At 44.2% G+C, this 26173-nt stretch overlaps 2 protein-coding genes across 3 annotated transcripts in view; both read left to right on the forward strand.

Moving 5' to 3' along the window:
• LOC143766171 (uncharacterized) overlaps positions 1-24291 on the forward strand; it is a 38223-nt gene extending 13932 nt beyond the window's left edge. For both annotated transcript variants that reach the window (XM_077253638.1, XM_077253639.1), the window contains 3 exons: positions 19397-19576; positions 19659-19782; positions 21619-24291. In XM_077253638.1, coding sequence (XP_077109753.1) covers positions 19397-19576; positions 19659-19782; positions 21619-22463 — 1149 coding nt within the window. In that variant the 3' untranslated portion in view covers positions 22464-24291. The remainder of the gene's footprint in view (positions 1-19396; positions 19577-19658; positions 19783-21618) is intronic.
• Positions 1-26173, forward strand: part of LOC143766170 (oocyte zinc finger protein XlCOF7.1-like) — a 235386-nt gene that overhangs the window by 132249 nt on the left and 76964 nt on the right. The gene's annotated exons all lie outside the window — the stretch shown is intronic.

The raw sequence follows: 26173 nt of genomic DNA on the forward strand, positions 1-26173 counted from the left end.
CAGACAATACACATTAGAGCATAACAATAAACACAGTTCAAAACAGATACCAGGAGGAGTGAGGGCCCTGCTCGCAAGCTTACAAACTATGAGGAAAAAAGGGAAGACACGAGAGGTGGATGGTAACAATTGCTTTCATTGTTCGGACCAGCAATAGTTTAAGGATTGGGTGTTCATGTAAAGCTGCATGAACCAGTTAAACAGCCTAAATATGTAACAGTACAGACACATAGGGCTAATTAAATGCATAAAGTGTATGAGAACATGATGCATGGAACTTGATTATGGTTTAAGATTTTTGAATGGGCCACACAGGGATAGTTATATTAATGCATTGAGGCGGTAGGCCAGTCTGAACAAATGCATTTTTAGGGCACGCTTAAAACTGTGGGGATTGGGGGATTAATCGTATTAACCTGGGTAGTGCATTCCAAAGAATTGGCGCAGCACATGAATAGTCTTGGAGACGGGAGTATTGAGTATGTTAACCTCAGGATATTAGCAGAACGGAGAGCACGGGTAGGGTTGTAGGCTGAAACCAGGGAGGAGATGTAGGGTAGTGCTGTGCCATGGAGTGCTTTGTGGATGAGGGTAATAAGTTTGTACTGGATTCTGCAGTGGATGGGTAACCAGTGTAATGACTGGCACAAGGTAGAGGCATCGGTATAACAATTGGTGAGGAATATGATCCTGGCTGCAGCTTTCAAGACAGATTGGAGAGGGGAGAGGTTGGTAAGAGGGAGGTCTATTAGTGGAGAGTTCCAATAGTCCAGACGAGAATGAATAAGAGAAACAGTAAGAGTTCTTGCAGAGTCGAAAGTAAGAAAAGAGCGAATTCTAGAAATGTTTTTGACATGCAGATAAGAAGAGCAAGCCAGGGATCGGACGTAGGGGGTGAATGAAAGCTCGGAATCAAGTATGACCCCAAGACAGCGGGCATGTTGCTTGGGGGTAATGGTGGAACCACACACAGAGATGGCAATGTCAGGCAAAGGTAGGTTAGTAAGGGAGAAAACATGAGGAGTTCAGTTTTTGACAGGTTCAGTTTCAGATAGAGGGAGGACATGATGTTAGAGACAGCGGTAAGACAATCATTGGTGTTTTCTAAAAAGGCAGGCATGATATTGGGAGTAGAGTTGTATAATTGGGCATCATCAACATAGCGATGGTTCTGGAACCCAAATCTACTGTTTGTTTGTCCAATAGGGGCAGTATACAAAGAGAACAGGAGGGGGCCTAGGACTGATCCTTGAGGAACCCCAACAGTAAGGGGAAGGTGAGAGGAGGAGTAACCAGCAAAAGATACAGTGAAGGATCGGTCAGAGAGATAGGAGGAGAATCAAGAGAGAACGGTGTCCTTGAGGCCGATGGAGCGGAGCATAGTGAGGAGGAGCTGATGATCCACAGTATCGAATGCTGCTGAGAGATCCAAGAGAATTAGCATGGAGTAGTGACCATTAGATTTAGCTGTTAGTAGATCATTAGAGACTTTAGTGAGGGCGGATTCAGTAGAGTGTAAGGGTATGTGCACACGTCCGGATTTCTTGCAGAAATTTCCTGAATAAAACCGGAAATTTTCTGCAAGAAATCCGCATTTTTTTTTTTGCGTTTTTTTTCCGTTTTTTCGCGTTTTTTTTAGCATTCTGCAAGCGTAATTAGCTTGCAGAATGCTAAAGTTTTCCAAGCGATCTGTAGCATCGCTTGGAAAACTGACTGACAGGTTGGTCACACTTGTCAAACATAGCGTTTGACAAGTGTGACCATCCTTTTACTATAGATGCAGCTTATGCAGCATCTATAGTAAAAGAGAGAATGTTTAAAAATAATAAAAAAAAATAAAAAAATGCTTATACTCACCCAGACGATCTCAGCGACGTCCGTTCCTCTTCCTATAGCTGGTGTGTGCGCGCAGGACCTTCCATGACGTCGCGGTCACGTGAGCGGTCACATGACCGCTCACGACCAATCACAAGACAGTGACGTCATCACAGGTCCTTCACCGCACACCAGCTACAGAAACCGAAGAGGCAGCATGTAGCGGAGAGGCAGGAAGACATCGAGGGTGAGTATAGGACTATTTTTTATTTTAATTCTTATTTTTTGACCAATTATATGGTGCCCAGTGCGTGGAGGAGAGTCTCCTCTCCTCCACCCTGGGTACCAACCGCACACAATCTGCTTACTTCCCGCATGGTGTGCACAGCCCCGTGCGGGAAGTAAGCAGATCAATGCACTCCTAGGTGTGCGGAATCCCCTGCAATTCCGCATTTTAATGAACATGTTGCTTTTTTTTCCGCGATGCGATTTTTTCGCGGAAAAAAAGGCTACATTTGCACAAAAAATGCGGAATACACTGAAAATAATGGGAGGCATATGTTAGCGTTTTTTTCGCGTTTTTATCACGTTTTTATAGCGAAAAAACGCGAAAAAAACGTGAAAAATACTGAACGTGTGCACATGGCCTAAAGAGCGGAAACCAGATTGAAGAGGGTCGAGAAGAGAGTTATCTGAGAGACAGCTGATAAGACGTGAGGAGTTTGGAGATGAAGGGAAGATTAGAAACAGGTCTATAATTAGCGGCACAGGTTGAGGGATGGTTTTTTAAGTAATGGATGTATGATGGCATGCATGAATGAGGAGGGATAGTTACCGGAAGAGAGAAAGGTTGAATATTTTTGTTAGGGGAGAGGTGACAGCAGGGGAAAGGGACTCGAGGAGATGTGACAGAATGGGGTCACTGGTGCAAGTGGACCGGCGAGAAGATGCAAGGAGCATGATTACTTCTTCTGTAACTGGTTCAAACTCAGAGAGTGAGCTAGATGCAGTGGGAGAGGGCGGACAGTGCATGGTATGAGGTGATTGGGAGATAATTTCCTGTCGGATGTGGTCAATTTTTTCTTTGAAGTAGTTGGCCAGATCGTCAGTGTGGAGATCCGTGGTTGGGGCCTGCACTCTTGGGTTGAGTAGGGAATGAAAAGTGTCAAAGAGACGTGTAGGGTTATTGGAGAGTGAGGTGATGAGGGTGTTGAAATAGGTTTGTTTGGAGAGATGAAGGGCAGGGTTGTATGTTTTAAGCATGACATTATAATGGATGAAATCTTTGTGTAGATTAGATTAGGGTAAAATAATTTGTCCCATAATTTCTGCTGATTGTAGAAATACCTCATGTGTGGCTGTACAATACTGATTAGCCACAGGGCGAGACTCAGTAAGGATGGAGTGTTGTTTGCCTCCTGGAGAGCTACAGAGCCCCTAAGTACTAGAAGAGCAGAATCCCTCCTCAAGTGACCCCATTTTGGAAATTATACCCGTGCCAAATATGTGAACACTTAATGTGGTTTAGACACACTGGGGCTCAGAAGGGAGGGGGGCATTTGGATTTGGGAGCGCAGAATTTGCTGAATTTCCTTTGGGGTGTGAGGGTCACTTTGCTTTTCCAGAGCCTTTGTGCTCCCAGTAAAGTGGAAGCCCCTATATTTCCATTGACAGATGATGGAGCTGAGCAGGGACTTGCTTTTTTTTGTGGATTGAGTTGACGCTTTTATTGGGAACATTTTTTATAACATTTAGTATCACAGTTATCCGGCGCTCTACGCTGAGCACTTACTTTGGGGTTTCCATCTAAATCTCCGAGTAATGTGACAGATGAAACCCCAAGGGATTCAATCACTGTAATGAGGCAGCTGAGTTACTCTGGACTCTATCTGGCCTCTCTTCAGCGGAGTCCTTCTTTTCAAAAATACACAAAACTATGGTGGACCATGCTTTTATGCACACCTAAAAAGATGGACACCCTTAGATCATAGGCCAGATGGCATCCACAGTGCCTCCATCTGCCTCATTAAAGGGGATCTTCTGTCGGGGGTTCTGTCTGAATCAAATATTTCAGAGAATTATACGGAAACCCTGGTGTAAGCGCTCAGCACAGAGGTCAGGATAAATGTGCGCCGAGCCTTAATACGATCTTTGAGAGGCAGAATGAACAAATCAACAGCAGGTGAACAATTGGTTTTATTTACTTTTCATGCTGTCTCTCATGCGGTATAAGTAATTAGGCGCCTTTATTCTTTGGGTCAGTGCGATTACAGCGATACCAGATTATATCCTTTTTTATGTTTGGCTGCTGTCACACACTAAAAAACACTTTTTATTGCTGCATCTCCATATTTTGAGTGCTATAATTTTTCCATATTTTGTCTGACAGTCATGTGAGGGCTTGTTTTTTGCAGGACGAGCTGATTTATTTATTGGTGCCATTTTCGGTCACATGACATGTTTTGATCACTTTCTATTCCGATTTCTATTTTTGTGGAAGCAGATTGAACAAAAATCAGCAATTCAGGGATTGTTGTCCCCCCCTCCCCCCGTTCTGTGTGCGGTAAAATTGATAAGGCACCACCTTTATATTTTTTTATGTTTTGGTGCTTTTACACAATGAAAACTTTTATAGAAAAAAATTATTTTTGCATCGCTTTATTCTGAGGGCTATAACTTTTTAATTTATCCGCTGATTGGGCTGTATGGCAGACAAGATGAAGTTTTTAGCGATACAATTTTTATTTACATTCATCTGTTTTATTGCGTTTTATTCTACTTTTTCCAAGTAGTATGATGATAAAGCATCGTTTGCTGCTTTTTTGTGTGTTTTTTTTTACGGAGTTCACTGAAGGGGTTAACTAGTGTGACACTTATATAGATCGGGTGCGGTGATACTATTTCCATAGCTTGGTGACGTGGAGGTGGTCGTCATGATGACCCTTGGTTATCATGGCAACTATCGGGCCATTGCAATTATGTCGCGGGGGCATCAATCTGAAGGCTGGGGAGCTCCCATTTTGGGGGTTAACAAGCAGGGGCGGCACTGACACCGCTCTTGGCTGTTAGTGAAGAAGCTCGGCCACTGAGCTGCTGCACTAATCAGGCAGGAAGTGCTGATATTTCAGTATCTCCTGGGCTATCATGCTGTGATCGGTCAGTCAGATTGAATGATGGGCTATGCATGTTAAGGGATTAATATAAAAGATTTCTGTATTTTTGATATACATTTTTAATTGTCTACTCTAGATACCGTATACCCCATGACCATACTGCTGTTGTTTTCCATATATTTGTTACTGGTCATGAACCTATATGTCGCAACTTAACAACCTAGCATTTTAGATTTCATTAAATTACTTTTCAGTTTGATTAAACAACATTATTTCAAAGAAAAAACAACCCAACAATATGTGGTTAAGGTCCTGAAACAGTTTGACTTGTTGCATTTAACAGTCTTAGGCAACACAACATTACCGCTGGCTTTTTCAACAAATTACTTTTTGTATTTGTACTTTATAACGACCTCTTTATTTAGGTTTAAGGGTTTTTTGTCAAGGGTGGGAGAATGTTAAACCAAAAATTAATCAAGTTTAAGAAAATTTCTAAACAATTAAACGTTATAATTTTGTATGCTAAACCCAAACATAGTAAGGGCGATGGACGTGGCAGGGTTAAAGAAACAGTAGCAGTACCAATCTAAAATCACAGTTGGCCTCTCTTGGTAAGCGCATTAACGGGAAGGAATTGGAGGCCGTAACGGAGTATGTGTCTCATTGCTCATCTCAATCACAGCAGGATGATGATGCCTCTGACACCATTAGCTGGAGTCAGAGATTTGCTCAGCCCATCTCCTTTGTCGCCATAACAGTTAATGTTGTACACAGCATAATTTTCCAATCCGTTAATCCAGGGCTGACTCCAGGTTTTTGAGAGCCCCGGGCGAAAGAGTCTCAGTGGGCCCCCCCTTTAACACATACCACGATTTAGGATGCACAGATACAGCAGAGAAATATAGGTATAATACAATGCCAGATTTCACTTCTTACATGAGTGATGGCTATTGTAAATTCTATAATACCATACAGCAGAGGGGCTTTATATAAGTCAACAAAGGGGTACCACAGAGAAGGAAGTGCCCTATAACCAACAAACAGGAAAAGGGGGGGTTGTTAAAAAGGTTCTGCTGGTCTCTCAGATCCTCAATATTCATCTGACCTGATAGCAAAATGACTATAGTTGCTCATAGCATATGTCCACCACTTGCCCAAGTAAGTCACAATAACATGTATGGGTATAACATCCTTTTCTTATAAGCACCACTTATTTGTACCATATAAATGAGATCATGTATATACTATTCATCCTATGGGCAACTATAGCCATTTTGCTATCAGGTCAGATTAATATTGAGGATCTGAGAGGCTAGTAGTATGTTTTTAACACCCCTGCCCCCTTTTTCTGTTCATTGGTTATAGGGAAAGGAAGAACAGAGAGAGAGAGAAAGAAAGAAAGGAGAGAGAAAGAAAGAAAGAGAAAGAAAGAACAGAGAGAGAAAGAAAGAGGGGAAAGAAAGAACAGAGAGAGAGAAAGGAAGAACAGAGAAAGAAAGTACAGAGAGAAAGAAAGAAAGAGAAAGAAAGAAAAAAGAAAGAGAAAGAAAGAAAGGAAAAGGGAAAAGAAAGAACAGAGTGAGAAAGAAAGAAAGAGAAAGGGAAAGAAAGAAAGAACAGAGAGAGAGAAAGAGGGGAAAGAAAGAAGGGAAAGAAAGAACAGAGAGAGAAAAAAAGAGGGGAAAGAAAGAAAGAACAGAGAAAGAAAGAAAGAAAGAAAGAAAGAGAGAAAGAAAGAGAACAGAGAGAAAGAAAGAGGGGAAAGAAAGAACAGAGAGAGAAAGAAAGAGGGGAAAGAAAGAACAGAGAGAAAGAAAGAGGGGAAAGAAAGAACAGAGAGAGAGTGAAAGGAAGAACAGAGAGAAAGAAAGAGGGGAAAGAAAGAAAGAGGGGAAAGAAAGAACACAGAGAAAGAAAGAACAGAGAAAGGAAGAACAGAGAGAAAGAAAGGGGAATGAAAAAAACAGATAGAAAGAAAGTAAGAGGGGAAAGAAAGAACAGCGAGAGAGAAAGGAAGAACAGAAAGAGAGAAAGAAAGAGGGGAAAGAAAGAACAGAGAGAGAAAGGAAGAACAGAGAGAAAGAAAGAGGGGAAAGAAAGAACAGAGAAAGAAAGAAAGAAAGAGGGGAAAGAAAGAACACAGAGAAAGGAAGAACAGAGAGAAAGAAAGTGGGGAATGAAAAAAACAGAAAGAAAGTAAGAGGGGAAAGAAAGAACAGTGAGAGAGAAAGGAAGAACAGAAAGAGAAAGAAAGAAAGAGGGGAAAGAAAGAACAGAGAGAGAAAGGAAGAACAGAGAGAAAGAAAGAGGGGAAAGAAAGAACAGAGAAAGAAAGAAAGAGGGGAAAGAAAGAACACAGAGAAAGGAAGAATTGAGAGAAAGAAAGAAGGGAAAGAAAGAGGGGAAGAACAGAGAGAAAGAAAGGGGAATGAAAAAACAGAAAGAAAGAGAAAGAGGAGAAAGAAAGAAAGAAAGAAAGAAAGAACAGAGAGAGAAAGGAAGAACAGAATAAGAAAGAGGGGAAAGAAAGTACAGAGAGAAAGAAAGCAAGAACAGAGAGAGAAAGAAAGAGGGGAAAGAAAGAACAGAGAGAGACAAAGAGGGGAAAGAACAGAGAGAAAGAAAGGGGAAAGAAAGAACACAGAAAGAAAGAACAGAGAGAAAGGAAGAACAGAGAGAAAGAGGGGAATGAAAAAAACAGAAAGAAAGAGGGGAAAGAAAGAACAGAGAGAAAGGAAGAACAGAGAAAAAGAAAGAGGAGAACGAAAAAACCAGAGAGAAAGAAGGGAAAAAAAGAAAGAACAGAGAGAAAGAAAGAAAGAACAGAGAGAAAAAGGAAGAACAGAGAGAAAGAAAGAAGGAAAAGAAAGAACGGAGAGAGAAAGAGAGAAAGTAAAAGGGGAAAGAAATAACAGAGAAAGAAAGAGAAAGAAAGAATGGAAAGAAAGAACAGAGAGAGAGAAAGAGGGGAAAGAAAAAAAGAAAGAAAGAAAGAACAGACAGAGAAAGAAAGAACAATGAGAGAAAGGAAGAACAGAGAGAAAGAAAATGGGAAAGAAAGAACAGAGAGAAAGAAGGAAAGAGGGGAAAGAAAGAACAGAGAGAGAAAGAAATAACAGAGAAAGAGGGGAAAGAAAACAGAGAGAAAGAACAGAGAGAAAGAAAGGAGAGAGATAAAGAAAGAACAGAGAGAAAGAAAGAACAGAGAGAGAAAGAAAAAAGATTAGAGAGGGAAAGAAAGAACAGAGAGAGAGAAAGAAACAGAGAGAGAAAGAAAGAAAGATTCTATAAAGATACTATAGTGGCCCAGCTCCCATTGTAATGCCCACCTGAGCCTCCCAGTGCAGGACATATCATTATTCACTCACATGGCTGGCATCCTCGATTCCAAGGCGATCCCGCTGTCGGAGGAGGACACGGTGATAGATCTGAAGCATTCCCTGAAGTGCCTCCATGGTTCCTTCACAATCTCCTCCCGAAATTACCTAATTTTCGGTCAGCTTCCAGCACGTCACTTCCGGTGGAATGTCACGTGTGAGTTTTAAAGTGCTCCTCGGGGCTCCGCAGTGTACTCCTGTGTCCGCGGGACAAGTAAGCTCCCAGCTGGGCCAGCAGGGCAGACTCTCAAAATCGGGACTGTCCCGCTGGATCCGGGACGGATGGGAGGTATAAAATTTGCTCCCCACCATACACCGATCTCGTACACGCAAGGCTCCGCACACCTCATACACACACGGTTCTGCTTTGTATGCCTCATACACACACGACTCTGCTCCATACACCTCGCGTACACACACGGCTTCACTTACTACACACATGGCTCCACTCCGTAAACCTCGTACACATGCGGCTCTGCTCCATACACCTCGTAGTCATACTGATCTGCTCCGTACACACACGGCTCAGCTCCGTACACTTCGTACATACAGGGCTCTGTTTCGTACACCCCGTACACACAGAGCTCTGCTCCGTACACCAAGTATACACACGGGTCCGCTCTGCACACCTCATACACACGCGGCTCCGCTTCGTACACCTCGTACACATCCGGCTCCGCTCCATACACCTCGTGCACACACGGCTCTGCTACATCCACCCTGAAAACCCTTCCTGACCCCACACATAAACTTCCCCTCATCCAGCACCATGACAACCAGCACATCAGAGTCCTACATACACTGAGGCCCCTGATCATGTGACCCCCCGACTCCTCCCCTCCTGTGACCTCATCATGGGTCCTGTGTGCACAGAATAGCCATATATGAGCAACCCAAGCAGATGCAGGAGAGGAGCGATTTCAGCTTCAGGACCTGTGATGATGTCACGATCACGTGACCGGTCACGTGAGCCGAGAAGGGCTGGATGAGGGGATCCAGGACGGGTGGGAGCCCTGAATAGAGTAGTAACTAAACCTGCGTCTCTGACGCAAATTCAGTTACTACAGCGGCAGAATCTGCTGCCCCCTCTCTTGAGGACGGCAGTGCCACCTGAGGCAAAGTGCTCAACTTGTCTCATGGTAGCGGCGCCCCTGGGTGACACTGAGCAGTGTGTGTGCTGTATCCCAGACAGCGTAAGTGGGCCCCCTCCATCTCGCCAGGACCGCGGCACTTGCCCGTGTGCTGACGCCGGCCCTGCGTTAATGACACTTATTAGTCCCCTGACTTAAAACACCCTGGTAGCTAAGGAACAAAGTAAATCAGAAACTTCTTCAGATTGATGTTGTGGAAAACCTAAACAGTCAGCCTTTGCACTGGGAAGACATGGTGCTGGAGGAGACGGAGAACTCCTTTTTAATATCATTCTGTGTTGTAGGCTCCGCAAGCCAAGGTAATAGAGACACTGTTGATGGTAGTACTCTGAGTCAGGACAAACCTCAGGGTGGGAATCAGGCAGGGGAGAAGGTGAGGCAAGGAGTGTCGGCCATTTCACACACAGAGGCATTTGTCAGCCAAATAATGGATGAAGATGATTTTGATACTGCATTAGCCAAAACTTGGGAACCAGACAAGGGTGACAAGGAGTTGAGGGCATCATAGGAGGAGGATGCTGCCATCAGCACATCACGGGCAAAGTGCGTCAAAAACATTCTTTGTGATCAAATCACCTTTTCGTTCAGTCAGCTAAGGAGCAAGTAATGACGCAGTTGGTAAGGAGTTTCTACCTGAAAGGTCTCGTCACGGTGGTTCGGTTCATGTGTGGGCTTCTCATTTGTTGGAATTCTTTTCCACACTGCCGGAGGACCAGTCTATTGTATTGTGAAGGCTGTGCTGTTGGAACATAAGCCAGGTACATCCTGGCACACATCGAATAAGAAATACATCACTATCTCAGCACATGAAACAGAATCACATGCTCACGTGGAGAAAGCAAACTGACCAGGAAGATGAGCAAGACTAAAGCTGTTCTCCTCCCTATCTTCATGATCATCTTTTTGGTAACCATTCTGCATCCACAAGTAGAGCTTTGCCATTGTCATTAACTCCATCATCATTCTCACCTACTGCTTTCCATATTCTTCATCCATTGCATCTTTCAATCAGATCATTTTTTATTGTGAAAAATATCAAGATACCGTATTTTCGGGTGTATAAGACGACTGGGCGTATAAGAAGACCCCCAACTTTTCCATATAAAATATGGAGTTTGGGATATACTTGCCGTATAAGACGGGGGTCATCTTATACGCCCAGTCATCTTATACGGCATAGCTAGTTGCAGATTCCTCATTGACAGAGCTATCAAATACATCAAAATCCAGAATTTCCAGCCCAACAGCAGTACCTGCAAGAACAAAGATCTGCCACAGACAGTGAGAGCTAGGGAGGTAGTGGTTGGGAAATCCTTGAGATAATAATAATTTTTTTATTTATATAGCGCGAAAATATTCTGGAAATAAAATAAGATCTCTGTCTGCCGGTTTAGTACAGCTCAAACAAAATACACCTTGCATTCCCCTGGATCTGTGATCCTCAGCAATAAGCTTGTGAGGAAGATCCATGCTGCAGGAGGGCTCCCCATATCTGGAGCTGCAGCTGATCCAAGACAGCACAGTAGTAACTGATGTGAGTCTCTTACCTCTTGGCTTCCCCACAGTGGACCACTCTCTCTGACTCTACCTTCCTCTCTGGTTTTCACTCCGGTGTGTGCGGTGCGGATGGTTCCCAGGGTCTGGAGGAGAGGAGACTATCCTTCAGGCCCTGGGATCCATATTCAAGTAAAAAAAGAATAAAAATAAAAAATATGGGATATACTTACCCTCTGACGGCCCGCGGCTCTCAGCGGTGCAAGCGGCGGCCTCCGTTCCTAAGGATGCATTGAGCGAAGGACCTTCGTTGACGTAGCGGTCGCGTAGATCAGTACAGATTTTCATGCACCATCGGCTGATGCAAATTATTAAATAGGCTGCACCATCTGTCTGCCTGACTGTTGACTGTCGTCTACACTATTCCGCTGCCGCCAATGCCGACAGAACACATTTTGCTGAGCATCTACTTCCTGTCCAACATGTGATCTTTAGTGTAGTATTGCTACTGCCTAGTCTCCCATTGCTGGCCATAAACTTCCAAGCATATCATGGCCTGTCCCATCTTAAGTCTCTACTGTGCTGCTCCTGCCGCAATCACTTCACAGCCACACACCTTCTGGCCGCCCACTGTGTTTCATGGTGCTTGTGAGGAGCTGGTCTTGTTCTAAAGACTAGTGGGTCAATGGATTTAGAGTGGAATCTACGGCTCTAAGCGATGTAGAATTTTTTCTAGCACGGAGCACCGGTTACTTCAAGATTATGTTACATAGATTGAACTTGATGGACCTAGGTCTTTTTTCAACCTTTCTCCACCAATTGTTCATTTTGTCATTAAATCGACTATATAACTGTCTAAGGGTCACTTCCGTCTGTCTGTCACGGATATTCATTGGTCGCGGCCTCTGTCTGTCATGGAAATCCAAGTTGCTGATTGGTCGCGGCAAAACGGCCACGACCAATCAGCGACAGGCACAGTCCGGCGGCAAAATGGCCGCTCCTTACTCCCCGCAGTCAGTACCCGCTCCATACTTCCCTCCAGTCAGCGCTCACACAGGGTTAATGGCAGCGGTAACGGACCGCGTTATGCTGCGGGTAACGCACTCCATTACCGCTGCTATTAATCCTGTGTGACCAACTTTTTACTATTGATGCTGCCTATGTGGCATCAATAGTAAAAAGATCTAATGTTAAAAATAATAAAAAAAATTAAAAATAGTTATATACTCACCGTCTGTCGGCCCCTCGGATCCAGAACAGGCCTTTCCTGCTCCTCGCGACGCCCCGGTGACCACTCCATGCATTGCGGTCTCGCGAGACCGCTACATCATCATCTCGCGAGTCCGCAATGCACTCTTGGGACCGGAGCGCGCGAGGAGCATCGGTAAACGTTTCGCCTGGATCCAGGGCCAACGGAAGGTGAGTATATAACTATTTTTTATTTTAATTCTTTTTTTTAACAGGGATATGATGCCCACATTGCTATATACTGCGTGATCTGTGCAATATACTACGTGGGCTGTGAAATATACTACGTGGGCACTACGTGGCCTGTGTTATACACTACGTGGCCTGTGTTATACACTACGTGGCCTGTGTTATACACTACGTGGGCTGTGTTATATACTGCGCGTGTGGGCTGTTATATACTACGTGGCTGTGTTATATGCTATGTGGGCTGTAATACACTCCGTGGGCTGCTATATACTACGTGAGCTGCTATTTACTATGTAGGCTGTATACTCTGTGGGCTGTGCTGTATACTACTGTGTGGGCAGTGCTGTATACTGCTATGTGGGCAGTGCTGTATACTACTGTGTGGGCAGTGCTGTATACTACTGTGTGGGCAGTGCTGTATACTACTGTGTGGGCTGTGCTATATACTACTATGTGGGCTGTGCTATATACTACTATGTGAGGACTGAAGCAAGGCCAGGGGGCTGGATGGGTGCAATGTCCTGATTTCTGCCCCCATCCCCCCCATATGTTCCTCCGATTTCTCCACCACATGCAACTGCACCCGGGAAGGGAGGGGATGGGGGCAGGAATCAGGACATTATGGGGGCAGAAGAAATCTGAGGACATTATGGGGCAGAAATCTGAGGACATTATAGAGGGCAGAAATCTGAGGGGGGGGGGCGCCAAAATTATCCTTTGCCCCGGGTGCAGGAATAGCTAGATACACCTCTGGTTATGAGGCAAGGCCTTATTTCCAAACTCATGAGGGCCATAGTCAAAATTCTTATTATTCTAGCCAATACCCAACTGCCCAATATGAGCAAGGGCATCATTTAGAGCAGGGTCATACATCATACTCACAGGATGGACAATTGGCTCAACAAAGGCCACCTGACCAGGACCCTGAGCTTCCGCCATCACCTCCACCAACTTACAGAAATCTGTAATGCAAATTGGTTTATGATGCTTCTTTTTATATTTTTGTGTAAAAAATATTTTTGTTTCATTCTGCTGTGATAGCACTTTGGTATGTTTTTGTTACCAAATGGCTTTTTGATGTTTAAATTTTGATATAAAAACATATGATATGAATATGGTGTCTGAAAAAAAGGCTTTTGCTATAATTAAAAAAATAGTCAAAAGTCAATTTTATGTTGTTGGACCAATCATTACAACATCATACTCAATTAGTCGGTTGATAAAAATCAGGTAAATCAAAGAAACACACATAGTTAACTAATTTAGGCAATTTATGCATTATTACCTATATATATATATATATATATATATATATATATATATATATATATATATATATAATAAAAAAAATTACAACAAAGAAACAGCAGTATCTTGCCAGGGAGTAGCTCCATGAGGACAAACAAGTGTAAGGGGTTTCACTCGCTCAGGTGCGACGGCTGACACTCAGAAGGCACGCTACATTAAAAGTTCACAGGGTTTAATACTCCATAAACCACATAGCAAAACAGAAAACAAATGGCCTTTAGCTCAGGAAAAGGAAAAAACAAGTGTCCAGTCCTTCAGGCTTAGTCCTGGAGCCTTAACACACTCTGGAGGCTATTACCTCCACACATATACACTTGTGTTAAGCATTAGCCTTTCTTTTATAGACCAAACCACACCCAGGAACCCATCACATGATTAGACATGTGGTTATGACATCACCACAGGTCCTGAAACACATATAGATAGGCATGGTTACATCACAGCGACAAGCCACCTTTGTGACTCATATCTCCCGTCGACTATACGACCTTTAGCCACGCTGCATACCTCCCCCTTCTGCCTAAAGCCGTGGGGCTTGGCACGTTCTCCCACTAGACAAGGGATTTTTGATAGGGCATCAGCATTACCGTGCAGCTTCCCGGCCCTATGTTCCACATGGAAACTGAAGTCCTGCAGGGCTAAGAACCAACGGGTGACCCTAGCATTTCTACCCTTCGTTTCCCTCATCCATCTAAGTGGGGCATGGTCGGATATCAGTCTAAATTTACATCCCAGCAGATAGTACCGTAACGTGTCCACCACCCACTTTATGGCCAAACACTCCTTCTCTACGACTGAGTAATTATTTTCAGACGAGGACAGTTTCCTACTCAGATAGAGAACAGGATGCTCCTCCCCACGTAACTCTTGGGAAAGGACTGCTCCTACCCCAACATCTGAGGCATCTGTCTGAAGAATAAACTCTTTCTTAAGTTTGGGGCCATCAGATCAGGTTGTTTACACAGAGCCTCTTTCATTTCTTGGAAGGCTGACTCTGTCTCTTTGGACCATTTAACCATTACTGATTTTGTCCCCTTTAGCAGATCAGTCAGAGGCACAGCCACCGTGGCGAAGTTTGGGATGAACCTCCTGTAATATCCCATGATCCCCAGAAAGGCTTTAACTTGCTTTTTGGAGAGTGGTTTTGGCCATGTTTGAATTGCCTCCACTTTACTGATTTGGGGTTTTATTTCCCCACGACCCACTACATATCCTAGGTACTTAGCTTCTTCCGTACCCAAGGCACACTTCTTCGGGTTTATTGTAAACTCCGCCTCCCTTAGAGCATCAAACACCACTTGGACTTTTTCCAGATGACTCTCCCAGTCCGGGCTAAAGATGACGATATCATCCAGGTACGCAGCAGCGTATGGCTTATGGGGTGCAAGGATTCTATCCATAGCCCTCTGGAAGGTCGCCGGAGCTCCCTGTAGGCCAAACGGCATCCAGACATACTGGAAGCATCCATCTGGTGTAGAAAACGCCGTCTTCTCCTTGGCTTCCTGTGCCATGGGGATCTGCCAATACCCCTTCGTCAAATCCAAGGTGGTTATATACCTGGCGGGCCCAAGTCTTTCGATGAGCTCATCAACACGGGGCATGGGATATGCGTCGAACTTGGAGACCTCATTCAACTTCCGATAGTCATTGCAAAACCTCCACTCCCCATCAGGTTTTGGGACCAGGAAAATTGGGCTCGACCAACCACTCTTGGATTCCTCAATGACTCCAAGCTTCAACATACGCTCCACCTCCTTGGAGATTACTTCTCGACGGGCCTCAGGAATTCGATAGGGCTTCACGTTCACCCGCACATGTGGCTCTGTCAGGACCTCATGCTCTATGACCTTCGTGTACCCTGGCAACTCTGAAAAGAGGTCCCTGTTCTTTTGGAGTAACTCCCAGCACTGCTGTTTCTGGACCTTCTATAGCATCTCCGCTATAGTAACCCCTCCAACCTCACCTTCTGGATTGCTTAGCAAAGATGGAGTTACTGCCGGCTCTCTATCTTACCATGGCTTGATGAGGTTGACATGGTAGACTTGGATTGGTTTCCGTCTTCCTGGTTGGTGAATTTTATAGTTTACCTCACCAAGCTTCTCGACGACCTCATATAGCCATTGCCATTTGGCCAAGAACTTGCTTTTCACCGTCGGAACTAACACGAGGTAGCTCCTCAACTGGGAGATCTTCAGGACTTTGCATAACTCCCTCATCACCTTGCTCATGAAAGGTGTCCCCTGGTCAGTCAGGATTTCCTTCGGCAGACCTGTCCGGGAAAACACATGGACCAACTCGCGGGCTATACTCTTCAAGGAAGAATTTCTCAGGGGAATTGCCTCAGGATAGCATGTGGCATAGTCCAGGATGACTAATATATACTGATGGCCCAGGGCTGATTTAACTAAGGGACCGACCAAGTCCATGGCAATTCTCTCGAATGGCACCTCAATAATGGGCAATGGCACAAGGGGGCCCCGGAAATGAGGAGTGGGGGCAGTTAGCTGACATGTAGGGCAGGACCTGCAATAGTTCACTATTTCCCGGTGACACCCAGGCCAATAGAACCTCTGCACGACCCGTTCCTGCGTTTTTCCCACCCCTAGGTGTCCACCCAAGATGTGTGAATGGGCCATGTCCAACACCTTCCGTCTATATGGATCCGGCACTACCAACTGCTCCACCAACTCCTCCCTTATTTTCGTGACCCGGTACAACTCCCCACTCATCAGAAAATAGGGAAATCTTGTGTCTGCCCCCGGCTCCTGTAGAACCCCATTAATAACTGTGACATTATTAAAGGCTTCCCTCAGAGTGGGGTCCCTATGTTGGGCAGTCCCAAAATTTTAACTGGTTACCTCTAGCTCCAGAATGTCAGATGCAGGGGACACTTCCTCCTCATCCCCAACCAGGACACAAAAAGGAAACCTGTCTGTCTCTGGGTGTGGCGATACCTTTTTAGGGTTCATTGGTTCCCTACTCTTGCTAGCGACCTCAGAACCCTTTCCCCACAAATCCCAAAACAAACAGAAATCCCGGCCAATAATTATAGGGTGCAACAAGTCCCGAACGACGCCGACTTCATGGGACTCAGTGCCACATACCGTTTCAATATCCACCCTGGCCATAGGGTAGTCCTTTGCATCACCATGTATGCACCGCACGCTGACCTTCTTTCCCGGGAGCAGGTGGAGAGGAAAAGTGGCCCTCACCAGGGTCACTAAGCTCCCCGAGTCTAACAGCGCCATTACTGCTTGACCGTTCACCGGTGTTTTACGGGACACGCTTGAGGCCCCTCGTTGGGCGGAGAGTTCACACTGCAGGCTGGATATGCATAGTATGAACTACGGCGTCCCATGCTGCAGTCCATCTGCTCAGTGGTCTGGGAACAACGGGCAGCTATATGTCCTGGCCCATGGCACCTCCAGCAAATAATATCACCCGTAGGGACCTTGGGCACCACCTCCCCTGCCCTTTGTGACCTTGGACACCCCACCCCTTTTTGGGACTCAGCCCCCTTTTGAGACCCCCAGTACAGCATGGGCTGCCTCCTGAAGAAGCCTTCCATCCCTTGGTATCTCTCGACAAGTCCGATCAGTTCGTCGGCATTCTGGGGATCACCCTGGGCAACCCAAGTCTGTATGGGCCTTGGGAGGGAGTGCACAAACCGATCCATCATCACTCGTTCTACCATCTGTGCAGGTGTAGAGGACTCTGCCTGCAGCCATTTCTGGACCAGGTGCAACAGGTCAAACATTTGGGAGCGAGGCGGTTTGTCCCGGTGATAGGCCCAGCAGTGATTTTGCTGTGCCCTAACAGTCAGTGTCACCCCCAAACATGCGAGAATCTCGGCTTTCAATTTGTGATACTCCTTGGCATTCTGCAAGGTCAAGTCATAGTACGCCTTCTGAGGTTCTCCCGTCAGGTATGGCGCCAGTACCTCTGCCCACTGCTCTGGCGGAAGTTTTTCCCTCTCAGCGACCCTCTCAAACACCATTAGGAAGGCCTCAACATCATCCCCGGGGGTCATTTTCTGTAATGTGCATCTTACCGTCTTCCGGACATGGTTGTCATCAGCCATCAGGTTGCAGTCTGATACTGCAGAGCGTTGTTAAATACGCTGTTAATTACCTCTGGTTACCATCTGTTTTCACCTCGGTAGATAGGTTGATGTTATTTGGACACCAAAAAGGCTGTTTTGCATTAAAAAGCTCAACATGTGTTCAATTGACTCCAAGGGGAACTCTCAGTGCCCTGTACATATTTTCCAGACAATTGGAGGCTTTTTTATTACTAGATGGTGGTCCGATTCTAACGCATCGGGTATTCTAGAATATGTATGTAGTTTATTTATGAAGATTTCAGAATAATGCAATGAATACACAGGATTCAGCCAGCCGGGCGCGACCAATTAGCGACGCATGGTTCAAATCCCACGGCAATTCGCTGCCGGACTGCGCCTGTCGCTGATTGGTCGCGGCCGTCCACGTAGTATATAGCACAGCTACATAGTATATGGCACAGCCACGTAGTATATAGCACAGCCCACGTAGTATATAGCACAGCCCACGTAGTATATAGCATAGCCCATGCAGTATATAACATAGCCGATGCAATATATTACACAGCCCACATAGTATAAAGCACAGCCCACGTAGTATATATCACAGACCACGCAGTATATAACACAGGCCACGTAGTATATAACACAGCGATGTAGTATATAGCAGTATATAGCACAGCCACCTAGTATATAGCACAGCCCACGCAGTATATAACACAGGCCACATAGTATATAACACAGACCACGTAGTATATAGCAGTGTGGGCACCATATCCCTGTTACAAAAAGAATTAAAATAAAAATTGGTTATATACTCACCTTTTGGCGGCCCCCGGATCCAGCCCAGGCCTTTAGAGATGCTCGTCGCGACGCTCCGTTCCCAGTAATGCCTTTTGGCAATAACTCGTGATGATGTAGCCGTTGCCGCAATGCATTCTTGGGACTGGAGCATAGCGAGGAGCGGGAAAGGCTGGCGCGGACAACGGAAGGTGAGAATATAATGATTTTTAAAAAGTAATTTTTAACATTTTTTTACTATTGATGCTGCATAGGCAGCATCAATAGTAAAACGTTGGTCACACTTACAGGGTAATGGCATTGTTAACTGACTGCGTTATGCCGCAGTGTAACGCAGTCCGTTTAATGGACTTCTGAAACGCTATGTGGGCACTGACTGGAGAGTATGTAGGGGGCACTGACTGGAGGGGAGTATGGAGGGGCACTGACTGGAGGGGAGTATGGAGGGGGCACTGACTGGAGGGGAGTAGGGAGGGGCCAATTTGCGGCCGGACTGTGCCTGTCGCTGATTGGTTGCACCCAGCCGGCCGCGTCCAATCAGCGACGTGGGATTTCCTTTACAGACAAACAGACGGAAGTGGAAAACAGACAAACTGACGGATGTGGACCTTAGACAATTATATATATAGATGTAATTTGCACAAATTTATCCTCCACAATTTCGTGTTTGTTTTTTTTGGGGGGTGGGGTGATTTTATGAAGCTGACACATTCAAGTTTCAAAAGATCCACTCATCTCTAGTAATAGATGGATAGAACTGTAGAGATGAGTGTAGAGATGAGGACCTTGGAATTGTCTGTGTCTGAAGTAAGATTTATCAATGTGTCTCTCCATAACCAGGATTATACACTAGTGAAGAAGACCTCTAGTGAGCGGTGTCAGGACCCTGTGTCTGAAGGATGGGAAAGAAACCTGAGCCCCATCACAGGGCCTCCGCCTCACCCCCTGATACATGATGACATCAATGATCAGAAGATCCTAGAACTCACCTACAAGATTATTGAGCTGCTGACTGGAGAGGTGACACTGCTGGGAATGCTGGGACATTGTACAGTAACACTATGAAGGAATCGGGGGATGACGGTATCATTGTATGTGTCAGGTTCCTGTAAGGTGTTTGGATGTCACGGTCTATTTATCCATGGAGGAGTGGGAGTATTTAGAAGGACACAAAGATCTGTACAAGGACGTCATGATGGAGGTTCCCCAGCCCCTCACATCACCAGGTAATAGACAAAATATATACGGCCTATCCATATGTAAAAAATGAATTCAGCCCAATCGATTAGAGACATTTCTGTGGAGTAATTTTTTTGAATCATTACTGTAATGTAACACAGTACAAATGTGCTCTTTTGCGGCCAATTTGATTTTCATAAGGTCTTGAACGGGCACTAGTAGAGGCAGTGGAATGAGGAATTTGTGGGCAGAGTCATGACTGAAAAGTCTTCATAAGGGTTTAGGTGGGATAGAGAAGAAAAGGGAAAGTAGGCAATCAAAGAAGGTGGCTTTTGTGGGTCAATGGATGGAGCTGACCATTATTTGATGGTTATAAACACGCATAGAGTGAAGATGCCGAATATTAGACTAATATGTTATAAGATCTGTCTTCTAGATCTGCAATTTTAAAAATGTGTATTTTATTTACGGGGAGGTAGAAGCAGACATATTGTTGCAGTTAACTTTGCCCCAAATGTATGCACCGTAGGCTAGCCAAGTGTACACTATACAAGAGTAAAACAAAGCTTTCTAGCCAAGGTCATTGCACTATATCTTAAATTTGTAAGAAAATTAAAATACAGACACTGGTTTCTGGAGTTCACAAATGCTCAAAGGGTGTATCCAGGACTTAAATAAAAAAAAATTAATGTAAGCACTAACAGGCAGGAAATTGCAACTTACCTGCCTGTTCTGCATGGCACCGTTCTTGCCCGCCACAGAGCGATTGCAGACCGCTCATGCCGGGGATCCAGCTGCCTCTGCTGACGTGACGGGGCGGACTTCCAAGGTCATTCTGATTGACAGCAGGATCCCTGCTGCCTAACTGGGGGAGCTGGCTGTCAAGCAGAATGACCCGGAAGTCCCACCCTGTTGACATAGCGGACAGGAAAAGAAGCCTCCGCTCTGTAGACGTGACATCAGCAGAGGCTTTTGAATCCCCAGCAGGAACAGTCTGCCGAGGAAGAACAGCATCGGACACAACAGGCAAGTAAGCTACAACTACCTGCTTGTTAGTGCTGAGATACATTTTTATTTTTTTATGGTCTCGTATAGCTCCTTTAAATATTTCAGATGCACTCCTTGTCCTTGATCATTGCAATACAGTTTCAACCTCCACAGATTAATATTTCTGCAAATAAAATATTTGAATCCAGTTGAAGTGGGACAAGATTCCTTATCTTCAACTGTACTTTACAGATATCCTGTGAGATGGAGACCACCTAATAGTACTGAGTTAAAGGCTCCTTTATGATTATATACTGAGCTTTTTACTAGAATACTTTGATAACCAGCACATCGAAACATTAATTTATGAAGAAGCGGTCTTCAATACAGAAATAATTGCAGAAGCCTGGTGATCTTGCCGTGAGGTCTAATCTTATATTGTGATATCTTTATCCACAACTATGTTAAAGGGAACCTATCACTTGATTCATGTTGTACAAGCCACAGATGAAGCAGAACCTGGCTGTATTGTATATATTTTTATCTGAAACATTGCACCATTTCAGAGAAAGTATAGTTTAAAGAGCTCGAGGGGCAAAATATCCAAAGAAGGGTTTAGTCTGTCACTGCGCTCACTTGCTTTTCCCTGTATAACAGTATTTGATCTTTCCCCTTTGAAAGGTTTCCTCCATTCTACACATTCACCTGGAACAGCACTGGGAAAAGCCATCCAAGAACTTCAGCGGACTAGTTTTTCTCTGGCTATAGTTCTGGGCAGGCTCTTCAAAATAAATTTTATCTGAAATATTGGATATATGAGATAGCTTATAGATTTGCAGTTTTTTATATTTGTTATTTTATTCAAAATTAATAATAATCATGTTTACTTTTGGCAGATGACTGTATCAGGAGGTTAACAAGAAATCCAATATTTTCGGATTTTAAAGCAACTGATCGTGGTAGCATGCAAGATACAAATGAAGAGGATGTCACTATCCCAGATATACCATCAGCCTTTCTCAATGAGGATATATCATCTGATACTTTTAAACATGTTATACCTTCTAATTCATCACAGACTGTTAAGCAAAGTAAAAGTCCTAGAATTGGTAATGACCACCAAAGAGCTCATATAGGGCAGAAGCCATGTTCATTTCTGGATTGTGAGAAATCTTATAGCATCAAATCAGTTGTTGTTCAACTTGAAAGTAGTCAGACAGGAGAAAAGACTATTTCAGAATCAGAATGTGAGAAATTCTGTAGCAGTAAACCAAGTCTTGTAAAACATCAAAGAATTCATGGAGGGCTGAAGCCTTTTTTATGTTCAGACTGTGGAAAATGTTATAACCATAAATCACAGCTTCTTAGACATCAGAAAAGTCATACAGAGGAGAAACCGTTTTCATGTTTACAATGTAGTAAAGGTTTTAACCAGAAATCAGATCTTGTTAGGCATCAGAGAATTCACACAGGGGAGAAGCCATATTCGTGTTTAGAATGTGGAAATTCTTTTAACCAGAAGTCAGATCTTGCTAGACATGAAAGAAGTCACACTGGTGAGAAACCATTTTCATGTTCAGAATGTGGCAAATATTTTAGCTGTAAATCTACTCTTGTCACACATCACAGAAATCATACAGGCGAGAAGCCATTTTTATGTTCAGAATGTGGGAAATGTTTTACAGAGAAATTACGCCTTGTTAGGCATCAGAGAATTCACACAAAGGAGAAACCATTTTAATGGTAAACATCGCTGTAAAGTGTAAGGCTATGTGCGCATGTTGAGTATTTGCTTGCATAAATTTCTGCAAGATTTCTACATCTCTTGGCAGCAAAAACACTGCAGCAAAAATGCACGTTTTGCTGTGATTTTTCCATGCGTTTTTTGCATGTGTATTTGTACAGCAGTGAAGGCTTTTTTGAGCTAAATAAAGATATTAAAAGAAAAGTAATTTCTTGGTTCAACACCACCTTTTCATGCTGATCCAGCAGCATCAGAGTAATGGGATTAGTGCTTGGTGTCAGCAGCTGTCATTGACACCAAGCCCTAGTCTTACTAATGAAAAGGTGTCAGCCCGACACCCTCATTACTAGGCTGATAAGTAAACACAAACAAACACACACATTGTCACCAGGCTATGTGACTTCTCTCAAAGACAGCCAGCGATACCCTGACAGAAAGTTCTCACGCAGAGGTAGTGCCATAAGGGAGAGCACCGGAGCTGAACTGCTGATGTACTTCGGTGAACTCTCTCATGGCAGCTCAGTGATACAGTGCGGGAGCGATTACCTCCTGTCTGGGAGCGATTACCTCCTGTCAGTGTATCACCGGCAGCCAGGTACAGCAGTCACATCTCCCGATGTGACTGTTCTACACGTGAGATCGCCGTGGGACACTCGGGATTATGTGGACTATGGCAGACAGGTGAGTATATGGTGGTTTATTTTTTTTTATTTTTTTCTAGGAGACATGGGCATCAGGGATTGGGCGCTAGGTGAGTATATATTTTTTTTATTTTACATTTTTTCTAGGAGACGAGGGCATCTGGGATCTGGTGTTAGGTGAGTATAATGTTCTTTTTTATTTGCATGTTTTTTGTTTGTTTTTTTATGTGTGAGCACAGGCGCTGGCTGACGAGAGACTACTCCCATCAGCGACTCCTGCTATCACTGTTATGAGTGACAGCAGACATAGCCTGATGAGAGGAGTAGTCTCAACAGCCCACGCCTGCTGACCTACGGTAAGCTTTTTACCGCAGATCACTGCAGTGGATCACAGTCACAGCTGTGGGGTCAGCTGACATCTGACAGTGTGATCCCGCAGCGCTTTGACCAAAGGTCTTACCGGTGGTAGCGTTACCGCGGGTCACACCTGCGGGATCACGCTGACATCTGACAGCATGACCTGCAGCTCTCTGACTGATGGTCTAACTGGCAGGAGCGTTACCGCTGATCAGAACCACCGCACCGGTGTTTCCCACGCTGTCACACAAATGACAGCGTGGGAAATACCTTGGGAAGCCCGTAAAAACGCAAGCAAAAACTCAGAAAATCTGCAAACATTTTTATACCTTATTTTTGTTGCGGATTTAACTGACTCAATTGAAATCAATGTGTGGGAAACGCTGCAGAAACGCACAAAGAATTGACATGCTACAGAAAAAAAACACACTGCAAATACTCAAATGAAATTTACAGATCATGTGCACAACACTTCAAGATTGTCATTAAATTAACTTGCATAAGGTTTCCATAGCCTTTTTAGCCTATTTCTGCGCGGAGAAAACGCATCAAAAACGCACTGTGTGCACATAGCCTAACTGTTGATTCAGATGAACTTGCAGTAGCAACTGTCATCTCCTTCTGTTTGCTGAAAATCTAGCTTCACTAAATACAGATTTTACAAGTGAACGGAGACTAAATCATCAGATCAAGTGTATAAAGCTCTTTTTCTGCAGTTTCTTACAAAAAGTATTACGTGTACTATAGTTTTATGAAAAATTAAAAACAGTTACTCTTCGAGTCCTATTGAGAAAATTCAGACCTAGACAAGTCATTTTTATGTTCTAGATGTGTAAATATTATAGCCTTAAATCATATCTCATTACACATCAGCAAATTTACAAAGGGTAAAATCTATTTTCATGTGGAATTTTTTTGTAACCAGACATCAGAGTTCATGATGCATATTAAATTTACATAGGGAAAACCCATATTCATTCAGAATGCCTGAAGGTTTTAGCAAGAAAACTGCTCTTATGCTTCAGATAATTAAATGTATTGGAGAAACCATACTCGCATATCAATCAAGCAGAAAGGATGATGCTGGGTGAGGAAATCAGCTCAGGAGGCAGTAGCTTTTAAATGCCCTGTCTCACCCATTGCATTTAACACCTCATTTTCATATGAATGAAAACACTATTTATTTGAGAATGCAACAACAGATGTAAAAATGTATTTACATTTTAAAGAATTACCCTATTTTTCGCCCTACAAGACGCACCAGACCATAAGACGCACCTAGGTTTTAGAGGAGGAAATAAGAAAAAAAAATTGAAGCAAAAAATGGTCAATTCTGTACTTAATAACCCCTATCCTGGTATATATGGTCCCCTCATCCCCATTCTGGTATGCATGTCCCCATCATCCCTATCCTTGTATGCATGGCTCCTCATCCCTATCCTGGTATGCATGGCCCTCTCATTCCCATCCGGGTATGCATGGCCCCCTCATCCCTATCCTGGTATGCATGGCCCCCTCATCCCTATCCTGGTATGCATGGCTCCTCATCCCTATCCTGGTATGCATGGCCCTCTCATCCCCATCCGGGTATGCATGGCCCCCTCATCCCTATCCTGGTGTGCATGGCCCCCTCATCCCTATCCTGGTATGCATGGCCCCCTCATCCCTATCCTGGTATGCATAGCCTCCTCATCCCTACCCTGGTATGCATGGTCTCTCTCATCCCTATCCTGGTATGCATGGCCCCCATATCTGTCCTGGTATGTATGGCCTTATCCTGGTATGATTGGCCACATCCTTTTCCTGGTACAGTGTTGGAAATAAGTATTTGTTCCCTTGCTGATTTTGTAAGTTTGCCCACTGACAAAGACATGAACAGTCTATAATTTTAAGTGAAGGTTAATTTTAACATTGAGAGACAGAATATCAAATAAAATCCAGAAAAATGATAATTACTTACCGGTAATTTGATTTTCCAGATCCATGAGAGCACCTATACATGAGAGATGGCTCCAGCCCCCAGGAACAGGAAACCTGCAGCGGAGATAAAAGATGGGGGTGGCATGGCACCTCTCTCCTCAGTTTGTTTACAGAGTATGCAAGGTAACCGCTTCGCTAGTTCAGGTTTTATGTATATTACATATATATATCGGTACAGACCAAAAGTTTGGACACACCTTCTCATTTAAAGATTTTTCATGACTATGAAAATTGTAAATTCACACTGAAGGCATCAAAACTATGAATGAACACATGTGGAATTATATACTTAACAAAACAGTGTGAAACAACTGAAAATATGTCTTTTATTCTAGGTTCTTCAAAGTAGCCACCTTTTGCTTTGATGACTGCTTTGCATACTCTTGGCATTCTCTCGATAAGCTTCAAGAGGTAGTCACCGGGAATGGTCTTCCAACAATCTTGAATGAGTTCCCAGAGATGCTTAGCACTTGTTGGCCCTTTTGCCTTCACTCTGCGGTCCAGCTCACCCCAAACCATCTCGATTGGGTTCAGGTCTGGTGACTGTGGAGGCCAGGTCATCTAGCGTATCACCCCATCACTCTCCTTCTTGGTCAAATAGCCCTTACACAGCCTGGAGGTGTTTTTGGGGTCATTGTCCTGTTGAAAAATAAATGATGGTCCAACTAAACACAAACCGGATGAAATAGCATGTCGCTGCAAGATGCTGTGGTAGCCATGCTGGTTCAG

This window comes from Ranitomeya variabilis, chromosome 4 (assembly GCF_051348905.1).
Source record: "Ranitomeya variabilis isolate aRanVar5 chromosome 4, aRanVar5.hap1, whole genome shotgun sequence".
Taxonomy (NCBI): domain Eukaryota; kingdom Metazoa; phylum Chordata; class Amphibia; order Anura; family Dendrobatidae; genus Ranitomeya; species Ranitomeya variabilis.